The 15,560-nt window shown below is 44.0% G+C and overlaps 1 protein-coding gene across 1 annotated transcript in view; it reads right to left on the bottom strand.

Moving 5' to 3' along the window:
* slc16a2 (solute carrier family 16 member 2) overlaps positions 1-15,560 on the bottom strand; it is a 121,644-nt gene that overhangs the window by 20,697 nt on the left and 85,387 nt on the right. The window contains exons 3-5 of the mRNA XM_086000458.1: positions 9,391-9,841; positions 2,921-3,064; positions 1,057-1,285 (exon numbers count right to left, since the gene is read on the bottom strand). Of these exons, the coding sequence (XP_085856584.1) occupies positions 1,057-1,285; positions 2,921-3,064; positions 9,391-9,841 (824 nt within the window). The remainder of the gene's footprint in view (positions 1-1,056; positions 1,286-2,920; positions 3,065-9,390; positions 9,842-15,560) is intronic.

Genomic DNA, 15,560 nt, shown 5'->3' with positions numbered 1-15,560 from the left:
CCCACTTGTTGGGTTTTAGTCCCGCCTCCATCAACTTCTGGCCAACCCACGCTATTTTCTCAGCGGGCTTAGCAGGCCAATTAAGGGGAAGCCAGTTACAGAGAACGTCAGCATATGACGTTTCATCTGTCAAAAATTTTTGACAGATGAAATGTCATCGTTTGATAGCTCTGTGAAGCTGTCAAACACTGGCAATCTATGTTGTTTGATGAGTTCTTGTGTTCAAGACTCATCAAATCTCTTTCTTTAGCAGAAATTAGATGGCTGTTGCATTGGAGAATGCAGCAGCCATCTGTCATCTCTGCCGTGGAGGTGCGAGACTCTCCGCATACCCAACTCTTAAAGTCTGCAAGAAGAAACAAAGGTAAGTAAACTTTTACGAACACTTTCCACTTACCTCACATACTCACCTCTCCACACTTGCACCCATCACTTACCTCCACAGCGCACTTTTGCACCCCTCTGACCCCTGCAGAGCCACTACTCGCCTTGGTGACCCTGGCAGGGTTCGGAGCCTTCGGGAAGCCTGCACTTGTGTGGGCAAAATGGGGATAATCCTCTTAGCTGCCTGTTAACTACTTGTTAACAGGCAGCTAAGTGGCACTAATCCCCTTCCTGCCTCCAAGGAGATGGAACCCGGCGCGGGTCGGCTACCCGCCTCCTGGCAAGATGGCATGGAGGCAGGTTGGGCACCCACCCCCAGATTCTGCCATTTTCCCGGCAGTCCCACCTCTATACGTGCCTCCCCAGGGCTGGCAAGATCGCGCCAAAAGATTGGGAATTCCTTCAAATGAATCACGGGAACAGGAGGGGAAAAAAAGGTGAGTGTTCTGTACAATGACAGGATTAGATAAATCTTACTTAAAGATGGTCGGATTCTACTTAGAGTTAAAAAAAAAATAATGGAGACTAAAAACCTTAAAAATATAAGAGCAAATGTTAACATCCTGTGTCTTGTTCCTCCAACCCTAAATACTAGCTCAATTTTCCATTATTCTTAGTGTGTCTATCCACTAATAAATATTAAAACAAATACCACTTTCATTTGTCACTAACCTGCAATGGGTGGTCCCGCAGTCATGGGAATAGACATAAGGCCCAGAAGGAAGCCGATAGCCTGTGAAGCCTCTCGAGGTCCAACAAGCTCAAAGACAATAGGTGCCATAATGGTGATGAAACAGCCATCGCAGAGTCCCAGGAAAAGACAGACAACAATGACACCTTCAAATACTTTGCACAGTGGTAACATGATGGACATAAGCCCTAACACCCAAAAGGATGCCACCTACAAGTGGAAAACATAAGGGTATTATTTCTAGTAAGCCATTATTCATCAGGAACTACAGTACTGAAATGAACACCTTAGATTAAAAATAATAGCCAAATTGGCGCATTACCGTTATACACTTAATAGAACACCTTCACAGAGGACAGGTGCTGAACAGAAGCTATAAGAAAAGGAATTGGGGTACAGACCTTTCACTGAACTACCAACTGAGCTTATAGCTTTTCCTTGTTCTATATTTTTCCATGTTGCCCCATGCACACAAACAATTGACAGGGTTAAAAAAATGTTGATATTATTTAACAGTTCATATCCACAGCAGCTCTATTCTATCTCTACTAAAGTAGCAACTAGCAAAAAGTGAATGTTGTCAAGCTATTTGACTTCGTGAGAGCTGATCCTGTGCTAACCTAATGTCCGCACACATGTACCTTCCAGCAGGGTAGTTTCAGAGGCAAAACAACCGTGCTACATTTTCCACTCCCTAACCTGAGGATGCTGGAGCCAATTGTAGTACTTGCATCTCAGCTCTGGCTAATATCAGCCAGCGAACTCATAATAGACGAGGCACCAACTCTGTTACATTACTGGTCCGTGTGGCTTAGTACTACACTTGCTGGTCCATTTATACACTGAGCGCCTTATGTCTGGCTCTTATTTACAATTGCAATAGCTCAATAGAAATCAGGATGGGCATTTTATAAGTCCTAAAGGTTAGGTCACAATTTCACCATAATAATTCTGAACATGCTACATTTAGGTGCTGGATATGCTGGGATTGTAAAGCTAAGGATGTTGTCTCTGAAACTGACTCACATCATAAGAATTTCACCATGTTTATTATTCACCAATCCTTGAGACAACACTCATATCTCCACAAAAAAAAACAGACTCATCACACTGGTCTGGATTAGAATCTGGATGAAGTTGGCTAATTTGATAAATGAATCTAGTCTTGCTTGAATGAGGTTGATGATTTTCAGTTCAGTTTTCTTTAACTATATATATATATATATATATTATATATATATTAATTCCTCATGTCAGGAAGTTGATGATATTTCCTACCTTAACATACTTTCTGGGGAAAAACGGTCCAAGAAAACCATAGTAACTGAACCCAGCATGGTACAGTTGAAAGCCATTTAAAGCCATCAAGCATTGGAAAAACCATGAACTTAGTCCCATAGTTATTCAGGCTCTGCACCAAAGCACTTTTAAAGACTGTCTGGATGCAGCCCGAGTCTCAATTTAATATTCAGTTTGTTCTGAATACAAATCCACTGCAGAGAAGGTTGAGTCACACTTAGGCAGCAGAGTTATAATTTCTTCCTCTTCACTCAGTTTTTGTCCTTTTTTTTGTCTTGTGAGGTGTAACATTCTCACGTCTTTGACCCAAGTAATTTAGTGGATGTCAGTTTGCTGGTGTGTATTTCACAGGAGCAGCTTTTTGAGAAGGGAAATGTTCTCATGACTTTTCAATATGTATTAATAAACATAAAAGGATTCATTTAATTTCCATCAGGGTGATCCAGACAACACTGTAATGATGAGCATTGGAAATATGTACAACTTTAGAACAGAAAGTTTAACTCATCTCTTCAATAATGGAGCATTTGGTGTGGATTGATTTACCTGCAGGTAGATCTTCTTGAGCCCAGGGATACAATCACCAATTTTCCCAAAGGCCAGACGTCCAACTCCTGATGAAGCTCCAATGCAGACTAGTAGTATCCAATTTTTCTCAGTTTCTTTGAACTCTTTTTTGACATAATTCATCTGCAGCCAAATCATGTGATGGATGTTAGAATGAATACAAGCTACTACAGGGCTTCCATCAAAGTGAGTGACCATTTGGTCCCAAAAGATAAAGCCTGGAAACTATGTGGGGGTTCTCCCAGTAACTTAAAGAAATGGCGCAAATGGCTGTTTTCTGCAGCTTATGCTGTTTCTTCGGGAAGATGCGCCGATCTGCTACTTTCAGCAGGATATCGGGAGGGAACCTCCACGGAATTTCTGGGCCACTATATTTTTGTTAGTCGCACTTATTGATGTTTTACACAAATAGCACCAATAAACAGTGTTGGGAAAGACTGAGGTGTTAGGATCTGTTTGATATGACTAATTACCTCATTTATATGGCATTTCAGAGATCACACACACCTGCCTATATCAGTTCTCAACATGCACTATAATCACTCTGATCCTGCACTGAGCTGTGCAAAACTGAAACGAGGATGAGCTCCAGCTCAATCCAGGTTGGATAATTTGGGTTCATTAAGGAATATCTAATTTGGAGGGTTTTGATGGCCTCTCCTTTTAAGGAAGATATTCTATATTGTGTTAAGTAAGTGCCAAAATTTAATACTTCAAATTAATTTGTCTCTAATTTTCTCCCCTCCTCTCTTGAAGGTTCCAACTGGGGTATGGTTCTTCCGGGCATTCTCCATTAGCTCACCCAGGTAGCTATTCTTCATTTGTGAGCCTTGACAATGAGGCTGTATGAGCATGAAGGGGATCTTGGCCAACCCTGGCCGTTTCTTCACCTGAAATCCACATATGTGTAAGGATGACAGGATATCAATCAGGAGTCCAGCTGTAGCACTCTTACTATCATCTCAACTGAGATCAATTAACTCCTGGGGATTAGACCTTGGGCTTTCCTGGTCTGTATGACTCAGTCCCCTATTGAGCAGTAATGCATAAGCAACTAACAACTTCTTCACTATGTTTCATGCAGATATAAATTAATATTGTCCTCTCGTGCTGTGTCGTACTGACAATATGTTAGTGTGCCTCTACTTCCTGCTGTTTGAGTTTGCGAAGGAAGTGCTAAATGCAATTTATTTTCTGATGTTTTCTGCTTCTTAGTCCGCTTTCTTTACGTGTGCATCCAATCTTGCTAATACTTTACCGGGTAGTCAGGCAAAGTCTAGAGAGACTTTCCATTCTTCTCCCACATTTCAGATTCATATTTTTTGAATATTAGGAAGGGATACAAATCCTTGCTGCAACAGAATATAGAAGTGTTGACTTAATGTATGTATGTTTAAAAAAATTCTATTTTGTGGAAACTGATATTTAACATCCCTGTTATACAAAGTGCTCAGTGGTAGCGCTCTTGCCTCTGAGCCGTAAGGGTATGGGTTCAAGCCCCATATTACACATTTGAGCACATATTCTAGGCTGGCACTTCAGCGCTGCACTCTCAGAGGTGCAATCTCTTGGGTGAGATATTTAACTGAGGCCCCGTCCACCGTCTCTCAGGTGGATGTAAAAGATCCCATGGCGCTATCTGAAGAAAAGCAGTGGAGTTCTCCCAGTGCCCTGATCAACATTTATCCCTCACCCAGCACCACCAAAAACAGATTATCTGGTCATCTATCTCATGGTTGTTTGTGGGGCCTTGCTGTGTGCAAATTAGCTGCTGTGTTTACCTCCATTATAACGGTGGCTACACTTCACAAGTACTTCTTTGGCGGTGAAAGTGCTTTGAGACGTCCTGAGAGGCTTGAGAGCTGGCAGCACAGTTATACTGTTAGCTCCACATTGATTTGAGATTGACTGCTTACACACACGTAGACTTCTGCCCACTTGTATCCAAATGTCTGGTTAATGTTACCAAAGAACCCAAGGAACATAAGAATTAGGAGCAGGAGTAGGCCATAATGCCCCTCGAGCCTGCTTTGCCATTCAATAAAATCATGGCTGATCATCGACCTCAACTCCACTTTCCCGCCCGATCTCCACATCCCTTGATTCCCCTAGAGTCCAAAAATGTATCAATCTCAGCCTTGAATATACTCAAAGACTCAGCATCCACAGCCCTCTGGGGCAGAGAGTTCCAAAGATTCACAACCCTCTGAGTGAAGAAATTCCTCCTCATCTCAGTCTTAAATGGCCAACCGCTTATCCTGAGACTGTGACTCCTAGTTCTAGACTCTCCAGCCAGGGGAAACAATCTCTCAGCATCTACCCTGTCAATCCCCCCCAGAATCTTATATGTTTGAATGAGATCACCTCTCAATCTTCTAAACTCCAGAGAGTATAGGCCCAATCTACTCAATCTCTCCTCATAGGACAACCCTCTCATCCCAGGAATCAATCTAATGAACCTTCGTTGCACCGCCTCTAAGGCAAGTATATCCTTCCTTAGATAAGGAGACCAAAACTGTGCACAGTACCCCAGGTGTGGTCTCACCAAAGCCCTGTACAATTGTAGCAAGGCTTCCTTACTCTTATACTCCAACCCCCTTGCAATAAAGGCCAACATGCCATTTGCCTTCCTAAATGCTTGCTGATGCTCTGTGTTTCCTGTATGAGGACACCTAAATCTCTCTGAACACCAACATTTAATAGTTTCTCACCATTTAAAAATATTCTGCTTTTCTATTCTTCCTACCAAAGTGAATAACCTCACATTTCCCCACATTAAACTCCATTTGCCACCTTATTGCTGTCTCACTTAACCTGTCTAGATCCCTTTGCAGGTTTTTTGTGTCCTCCTCACAGATTACTCTCCCACCTTGTTTTGTATCAACAACAAACTTGGATACATTACACTCGGTTCCTTCATCTAAGTCACGAATATAGCTGAGGCCCCAGCACTGATCCTTGCGGCACCCCACTAGTTACAGCCTGCCAACCTGAAAGTGGCCCATTTATCCCTACTCTCTGTTTTAGTCCGTTAACCAATCCTCTATCCATGCTAATTTATTACTCCCAACCCTATGAGCCCTTATCTTGCATAACAACCTTTTATGTGACACCTTATCGAATGCCTTTTGGAAAGCCAAATATACTACATCCACTGGTTCCCCTTTATCTATCCTGCTAGTTACATCCTCAAAAAAACTCTAATAAATTTGTTAAACATGATTTCCCTTTCATAAAACAATGCTGACTCTGCCTAATCAAATTATCATTTTCTAAGTGCCCTGTTACCACTTCCTGTTACTAGAGACTAGGGTCCTGAATTTAAATAAAGGAAACTACGATGGTCTGAGGTGCGAATTAGGTAGGATTGATTGGGGAATGTCACTCAAAGGGTTAACGGTGGATAGGCAATGGCAAACATTCAAAGACCGCATGGATGAACTACAGAATTTGTTCATCCCAGTTTGGCATAAAAATAAAACAAAAAAGGTGACTCAACCGTGGCTAACGAGGGAAATTAGGGATAGCATAAGATCCAAGGAGAGGACATATAAATTGGCCAGAAAAAGCAGTAATCCAGAGGATTGGGAGCAGTTTAGGATTCAACAAAGGAGGACAAAGGGATTAATTAAGAAAGGGAAAATAGAATATGAGAATAAGCTTTCAGGGAACATAAAAACTGACTGTAAAAGCTTTTATAGATATGTGAAGAGAAAAAGATTGGTGAAGTCAAGCGTAGGTCCCTTGCAGTCAGAATCAGGGGAATTTATAATGGGGAACAAAGAAATGGCAGACCAATTAAATACATATTTTGGTTCTGTCTTCACAAAGGAGGACACAAATAACCTCCCAGAAATGTCGGGGAACATAGGGTCTGATGAAAGGGAGGAACTGAAAGAAATCAGTATTTGTAGGGAAATGGTATTAGGGAAATTGATGGGATTGAAGGCCGATAAATCCCCAGGGCCTGATAATCTACATCCGAGGGTACTTAAGGAAGTGGCCCTAGAAATAGTAGATGCATTGCTGATCATCTTCCAACATTCGATGGAATCTGGAACAGTACCCATGGATTGGAGGGTAGCTAATGTTACCCCACTATTTAAAAAAGGTGATAGAGAGAAAACAGGGAATTACAGACCGGTAAGCCTGACATCGGTAGTGGGGAAAATGCCAGAGTCCATTATAAAAGATGTAATTGCAGAGCACTTGGAAAACAGTGACAGGATCGGACAAAGTCAACATGGATTTACAAAAGGTAAATCGTGCTTGACTAATCTACTGGAATTTTTTGAGGATGTAACTAGTAAAATAGATAAGGGAGAACCAGTGGATGTGGTGTATTTGGACTTCCAGAAGGCTTCCGATAAGGTCCCGCATAAGAGATTAGCGTGTAAAGTTAAGGCACATGGGTTTGGGGGCAAGGTATTGACTTGGATAGAGAACTGGTTGGCAGATAGAAAGCAAAGAGTTGGAATAAACGGGTCTTTTTCCGAGTGGCAGGCAGTGACTAGTGGGGTACCGCAGGGATCGGTCCTTGGACCCCAGCTATTCACAATAAATATTAATGATCTAGACAAGGGAACTAGATGTAATATCTCCAAATTTGCAGACGACACAAAGCTGGGTGGGCGTGTGTGCTGTGAGGAGGATGCCGAAAAACTCCAGGATGATTTGGTCAGGTTGGGTGATTGGGCAGAAGCATGCAGATGCAATATAATGTGGATAAATGTGAGGTTATCCACTTTGGTGGCAAAAACAGGAAGGCAGATTATTATCTGAATGGCAATAGATTGGGAGAAGGGGAAGTGCAAAGAGACCTGGGTGTCCTTGCGCACCAGTCACTGAAGGTAAGCATGCAGGTGCAGCAGGCAGTTAAGAAGGCAAATGGTATGTTGGCCTTCATAGCGAGAGGGTTTGAGTACAGGAACAAGGATGTCTTGCTGCAGTTGTACAGGGCCTTGGTGAGACCACATCTTGAGTATTGTGTGCAGTTTTGGTCGCCTTATCTGAGGAAAGATGTTCTTGCCATGGAAGGAGTTCAGCGAAGATTCACCAGGCTGATACCTGGGATGGCAGGAATGACATATGAGGAGAGATTGGGTCGATTGGCTTGTACTCGCTAGAGTTTAGAAGAATGAGAGGGGATCTCATTGAAACTTATAAAATTCTGACAGGACTGGACAGAGTAGATGCAGGAAGGATGTTCCTGATGGTCTGGGATTCCAGAACCAGGGGTCACAGTCTAAAGATAAGGGCTAAGCCATTTAGGACAGAGATGAGGAGGAATTTCTTCACCCAGAGAGTGGTGAACCTGTGGAATTCTCTACCACAGAAGGCAGTAGCGGCCAATTCATTAAATATATTCAAGAAGGAGTTGGATATATTTCTTAAGGCTAAAGGGATCAAGGGATATGGGGAGAAGGCAGGTACCGGGTCCTGAACTTGGATGATCAGCCATGATCGCATTGAATGGCGGAGCAGACTTGAGGGACCGAATGGCCTACTCCTGCTCCTATCTTCTATGTTTCTATGTTTCCTTAATAATGGATTCCAGCATTTTGCTGACGACTGATGTCAGGCTAACTGGTCCACAGCTCCTGTTTTCTCTCTCCCTCCTTTCTTGAATAGTGAGGACTGTTCTGGAATCTCTGGAATTTTTGGAAGATTACAACCAATGCATCCACTATCCCTGCAGCCACCTCTTTTTGAACCCTAGAATGTAGGCCGTCAGGTCCAGGGGATTTGTTGGCTTTTAGTCCCATTAGTTTCTCAAGTACTTTTTCTCCACTGATCTTAATTGCTTTAAGTTCTTCACTCTCAATAGCCTCTTGGTTCCCCACTATTTTTGGTATGCGTTTTGTGTCTTCTGCTGTGAAGACAGATACAAAATATTTGTTTAAAGTCTCTGCCATTTCCTTACTCCCCATTATAATTTCTCCTGTCTCAGCCTCTAAGGAATCAACGCTTACTTCTGCTACTCTCTCCCTTTTTACATACTTGTTGAAGCTCTTACAATCTCTTTTTATATTTCTTGCTAGTTTACTTTCATAGTTTATTTTCTACCTTTTTATCAATTTTTTGGTCATCCTTTGCTGGTTTCTAAAGCTCTCCCCATCCTTAGGCTTACTACTATTCTTCGCAACATTATAAGGAACAGTCACCAACATGTAAAACTTTAAAAGAGTTTGCTTTGAATCTACTGCAGTTCATTGCAAAGCCAAAGTGGTGTTACATCACTTCTGTTAAGGCAAATCCACATTGAGATCACTGTGTTGTACTGCGGACTTTTGAAATTAACCAATTTTCACATTAAAGTATCAAAGCAATTGATCTGTGATCATTAATCCAATTTGGCAGAATAGCAGCAGTTCCTGTGTGATCAGAACCATTTAGAATAGATTTTACAGTTGATTACAGAATAACAGTAGCAGGATTGCTGCACTTACCAAGTGAACATATGGCACAAAGTAGCCCAAAGTAGCAGTGGCAATTCCAAAGGCCCAAACCCTGTATGTTACCTTCCTGAATACTCTTAGATTTAGGTGACTCCTGCACTGATGAAGACACCTCAGGCTTTCTGTTGCATCAGTCTTCTTTCTTTCTTCAGCAGCGGGCAAGGGCAACAGAGGTTCATATGCCAAGGATAAAGGTATCAGTATGAACATGAGCACACTGAGAATCTGCAGAGTATGAGCTAGACCCAGGGAATCGCCAGTCTTCTTTAACAAAAGAGGCAGGGTGATGGAAAACACACTGCTGCCGGCTGTCACCACTCCATTAGCGAGGCCTAAACGGCGTCTAAAATAATGGCCAAGAATGACTATTGAAGGCTGGAAAGCAAAAGATGATCCGCATCCAAAGAGAATTCCATAGGTGAAATACCTCAGTTCCAGGGACCTGTTGAAGACAATGGAAAGGTGCATTACATCAGATAGCTGTTCTCCTTAAATGGAAGGACCCGTTCCTATTCTGGGTCAAGAATTCCCCAGAAAAACTTACTAAAACTCCAGAGGATTTCATTTTATAAAATCACATGATAGGGAACCACTTCAATTTTAGGGAAAAGGAGGAGACTGACACCATCTGTCTTGCTCCACTTGGACCTGAGATCCGGGATACATGAAATAGGGAATTTATGGAATGTCAACAAAATCCCCAAACTGAAAATATCAATTCTGTTACTTACTCGTAAATGAAATTATCGAATACTTTTTCAACGTGTAACTGCACCACATAATCCTCAGTAACTCCAGCATGGGATAATGGAACATTCAAATTAGGTTGCCCAGATAGTCGACTATTAAAGAAGGTGAAAAATTTAAGTGAAATCTATGGTTTTAAAATCGGCCACTGTGGACTGGAGCATGAATTCCAGGATTTGATTCTCTTGCCATCTGAAGTTATCATTATGAGAAGCTTCTAAACCTACTTTCCCTGGAATGTGAATTTGAACCTTTAGTTCCAGAGGTAAAAAAGTGCCTAAAATTAAGTGGTGTGGGGGGGTTGGGGGAAGGGTGTGTGCAGTGGGGTGGATGTCACTGAAGTATATAATTTCTGGAATGGAGTAGATAAGGTACTTCAAAGTAAGTTAGGATTTTAGGATCAAAAATATGAATTTAGGTAAAAATTTATGAAATATAGATTTAAAACATATATTAGGTACTTCATTACTCAAGAGGGTGATAAATATTTGGAATAATCTGCCCAACAGGTGGTGGAGACAAACGCATTAGGAACTTTCAACTGCTAGGCTGTACTTGGGTGAGCTGAATTGTTATTTCTCGTCTTTGACAGTTCTTCTATTTCTAAGATTAAGTCTTAATATCTTACTCTGCTGTACTAGGCACTATTCTATGCAGCATTGTGTCTTCTATAGAGGAAGAAACCCATTAATATCTGTTTGCTACAGGAGTGTAAGTTAATTGCACTGCCGAGAGAACTGACAATTCATACCTGAATTAATATTTACCATAAACTGCAAATTTTAAATTTCAACTGGTGTCCAATTTACTTGTGTTTCTACAGTTGCAGTGTTAGCAAGCCAGAGGGCCGTGGGTTCAAGTCCTACTCTTCCTTTGCAATTTTGGTAATGAAAAGAAATGGCACAATTAGATGTAAGCCTACATTTTCTGAGTCCGTGCTGGGGGAGGTACCTCACTTGCTGCCAGCACATATTAGAACATTTTGAGTACATTATGGACTCAGAAAATTCACCCCACACTCTGACACCCCCCCCCCACATCCCAAATGTTCAAGTCACACATGAAGATAAACCACATTTCTATTCTTTAGTATGTTAAACAAATACCATTGTAAGTCATTTTTTATGGGCCCTTGGGTCTCATAAATGAGCCACCCTAACTCAGCATTGCAGGTGTCCTTGAAGATGCAAGCAGAACATCAACACGCTTCATTATTGCTGGTTGGGCATCTCCTGTACTTATTACACTGAACGTACATTCACTTGAAACAATCAAGAAACCGGTTTATCCAGAGGAGTAACTATTTAAAGCATAATTATCATAAGGGAATGGTAGCATAGTGGTAATGTTACTGGGCTAGTAATCCAGAGGCCTGGACTAATGATCCAGAGATGTGAGTCTAGGGAATTCAGTTAATTAAATAAATCTGTATCAGTAATGGTAGCCATGATACTATCGGATTGTTGTAAAAACCCATCTGGTTCACTAATGTCCTTTAGGGAAGGAAATCTGCCGTACTTACCTGGTCTGGCCGATATGTGACTCCAGACCGATAGCAATGTGGTTGACTCTTAACTGCCCTCTGAAATGGCCTAGCAAACCATGAAACACAATAATAAGAATAAAACTGGATGGACCCGGCATCGACACTGGCACCGGCAACGGCACACCCATCCCAGTCGACCCTGCACAGTCTTCTTCTCCATCTGGGGACTTGTGCCAAAATTGGGAGCGCTGTCCCACAGACTAGTCAAGCAACAGCTTACAGAATAATACCTTTCAGCCAATTTCCAAACTCCTCCATCGCCATCCCTGGGTATGTCCTGTCCCACCGGCAGGATAGACCCACGAGGGGTGGCGGTACAGTCGGCAAGGAGTGGCCCTGGGAGTTTGGATCCCATGTCTCATGGCTTCAGGTCAAGCATGGTTACCACCTACCGCCTTCCCTCAGCTGATGAATCAGTACTCCTCCGTGTTGAACACCACTTGGAAGAAGCACTGAGCAAGGGCACAGAATGTACTCTGGGTGGGGGACTCAATGTCCATCACCTCGGTAGCACCACTACTGACCGAGTCCTGAAGGACATAGCTGCCGGTCTGGGCCTGCAACAGGTGGTGAGAACACCAACACGAGGGGAAAAACCTACTTGACCTCGTCCTCACCAATCTACCTGTCGCAGATGCATCTGTCCATGACAGTATTGGTAGCAGTGACCACCGCACAATCATTGTGAAGACGAAGTCTATCTATCCGACAATGTGGAGAACTGCCCAGGTATGTCCTATCCACAAAAAGCAGGACAAATCCAAACCGGCCAATTACCGCCCCATCAGTCTACTCTCAATCATCAACAAAGTGATGGAAGGAGTCGTTGACAGTGCTATTAAGTAGCACCTGCTCACTGATGCCCAGTTTGGATTCTGCCAGGACCACTTGGCTCCAGACCTCATCACAGCCTTGGTCCAAACATGGACAAAGGAGCTGAATTCCAGAGGTGAGGTGAGAGTGGCTGTCTTGACATCAAGGCAGCATTTGACCGAGTGTGGCATCAAGGAGCCCTAGTAAAACTGAAGTCAATGGGAATCGGGGGGAAAAGTCTCCATTGGTTGGAGTCATACCTAGCATAAAGGAAGATGGTTGTGGTGGTTGGTGGTAAATCATCACAGCCATAGGACATCGCTGTAGGAGTTACTCAGGTCAGTGCCCTAGGCCCAACCATCTTCAGCTGCTTCATCAATGATCTTCCCTCCATCATAAGGTCAAAAATGGGGATGTTCGCTGATGACTGCACAGTGTTCAGTGCCATTTGCAACTCCTCAGATAATGAAGCAGTCCATGCCCGCATGCAACAAGACCTGGACGACATTCGGGCTTGGGCTGATAAGTGGCAGGTAACATTTGCGCCACACAACTGCCAGACAATGACTATCTCCAACAAACAAGAGTCTAAACACTGCCCCTTGACATTTAACGGCATTACCATCGCCGAATCCCCCACCATCAACATCCTGGGGGGGGGGGGGGGGCGGTCACCATTGACCAGAAACTTAACTGGGCCAGTCACATAAATACTGTGGCAACAAGAGCAGGTCAGAGGCTAGGTATTCTGCGGCGAGTGTCTCACCTCCTGATTCCCCAAAGCCTTTTCACCATCTACAAGGCACAAGTAAGGAGTCTGATGGAATACTCTCTGTAATGTATGTACCTTTAAGGGAGAGAACTACTTTTTACAGCTCCTGTATACTGTAGTACCGGCAGTGACCACACCTGTATATAAACCCTGAGTAGTGATCTGTACATTTAGTTCTAGAGTAACCCTCATTCAGTAAACACCTGTTGAATCGTTCCCTGCAGTCTGTTGGCTGATTATCGAAGGACACAACATTAAGATACACGGATCTAACATTGGCGACGAGCAGATTCGAACCTACCTGCAACTCTGCATCACCTCCCAGGGATTCGCTCCTGGAGAACAGTGGAAGAAGGTCGAGTCCAGAAGCACGGGCGTCGACCACGGGCAACCGCCCAGTCATCCAGCGGAGATTTGACCATCGTAGGGGAGGCTGTCGAGAGCCAGGCTTGGCTTTCCAGTCACGGTGGTCTAGCGAAACGGGCTGGCAACAGGTACTGCGCAGACCCTTCCCGGACAGCGACGGGCTAGAGCCCGACCGAGCGGCACAGAAAAAGGCCGAGCAGCGTCGACGGGGGAGAGAGGGCAGAGCGCACAGGGCGCAGCCAGTGTTAAGGACCGAGCGGCGTCAACGGGGGAGAGAGGCGAGAGAGAGCAGAGCGCAGCCGGTGTTCAAGGGCCGAGCAGCGTCAACGGGGGAGAGAGACGCGCAGGAAAACGCGCAGAGCGCAGCCGGTGTTCAAGGGCCGAGCAGCGTCAACGGGGGAGAGAGGCGCGCAGGAAAACGCGAGGCGCTGCCATTGCCACGAGGACCGCAGGGAGCGGCGTTGGCAGCAGTGCAGGAGCAGCGCACGAAACCCATAGGACGTCGCCATTTGCCACGAGGACCGCCGAGAGCGGCGTTGGCAGCAGCGTGGGAGACGCCATTTTAAGCCGCAGCGAGGAAGAAAGGAAAGCGCGGGAGATGTCATTTTAAGCCAGTCTAACCACACCCAAAAATGCCGAAGAGTGGCAGTATCACAGCGTTCGACAATGAAGTCGAAGATTGGACGACATATGTCGAACGCATAGAAGTATACTGCAAGGCGAATGAAGTGCCAGATGACAAGAAAGCGCTGGTATTGTTGAATTCAATGGGTGCAAAAACGTATGGCTTACTACGAAACCTAGTAACCTCAGAGAAGCCAGTAGAAAAGGATTTTGAAAACATAGTGTCAATCCTACAGGACCACTTAAACCCCACACCGCTGCTGATAGCAGAAAAGTTTAAGTTTCACAAAAGGAACCAGCATAAAGATGAAAGTAATGCTGAGTATTTAACGGAACTGCGCAAGCTATCGAAACACTGCCAGTTTGGAACGGGACTAGCAGATACTTTAAGGGACAAGTTTGTGTGTGGGCTTCAAGGTGAAGGAACCCAGAAACGGCTTCTATCAGAAAAGGATCTTACGCTGGACAAGGCTTTCAGCATTGCAGTATCACACGAAGCAGCAGCATGGGGCGCTGCAGAGATACAACGGAGACCGCAAGAATATGGCACAAATGAAATGTCATACGGAACAGTGAAGTGCTATCGCTGCGGCAGAACAACACACGACCATAATGATTGCTGGTTCAAGGACAAAGTGTGCAGACAGTGTGGAAAAGTAGGACACATAGCAAGAGTCTGCAGGTCGGGAAAGAAAACCAGCAGCAAGAAATCTCCACAGGAGAAGTACAAGAAGGTACATAAGGTGACGGAGAGTAGGTCAGATGAACAGAAGAGTGATACAGACTCTGGAAGCAAGGAGCTGGGTTGTCTGAAACTACATAATGTGATCAAAACGGAGGATCACCAAACTATCTGGGTCACGCTCAAGATAGCAGGAGTCCAAGTGAAAATGGAATTGGACACAGGATCAGCCCTAACAGTCATAAACCGAAGGGACTACAAGCGGCTATTCTCACACATACCCTTGAGAGATACAAAGATTGTCTTGAAGACGTACACGGGGCAAAAAGTCTACCCCAAAGGAAAAATAAGGGTGAACGTTATATATAACGGCAAGGAAACACCAAAAATGGACCTATATGTATTGCCAGATGGAGGACCACCACTACTAGGACGTGAATGGATCCGGAAGGTACAGCTAGATTGGCATTCCATACAGTGGCTGTGGCTGACAAAAAGGATGACGATGTCACACCTGGGCGACTGTCAAAGATCCTAACTGACGCGAAAGAAGTGTTCCAGCAAGGACTCGGAACACTAAAAGGCATGACAGCGATGATTAAAATTGAAGA

Source organism: Somniosus microcephalus, chromosome 1, assembly GCF_052327205.1.
Source record: "Somniosus microcephalus isolate GS21.2 chromosome 1, FLI_Smic_1.0, whole genome shotgun sequence".
Classification (NCBI taxonomy): domain Eukaryota; kingdom Metazoa; phylum Chordata; class Chondrichthyes; order Squaliformes; family Somniosidae; genus Somniosus; species Somniosus microcephalus.
Note: the sequence above shows the minus strand (reverse complement) of the source record. Positions and strands in the feature narration are given on the sequence as shown.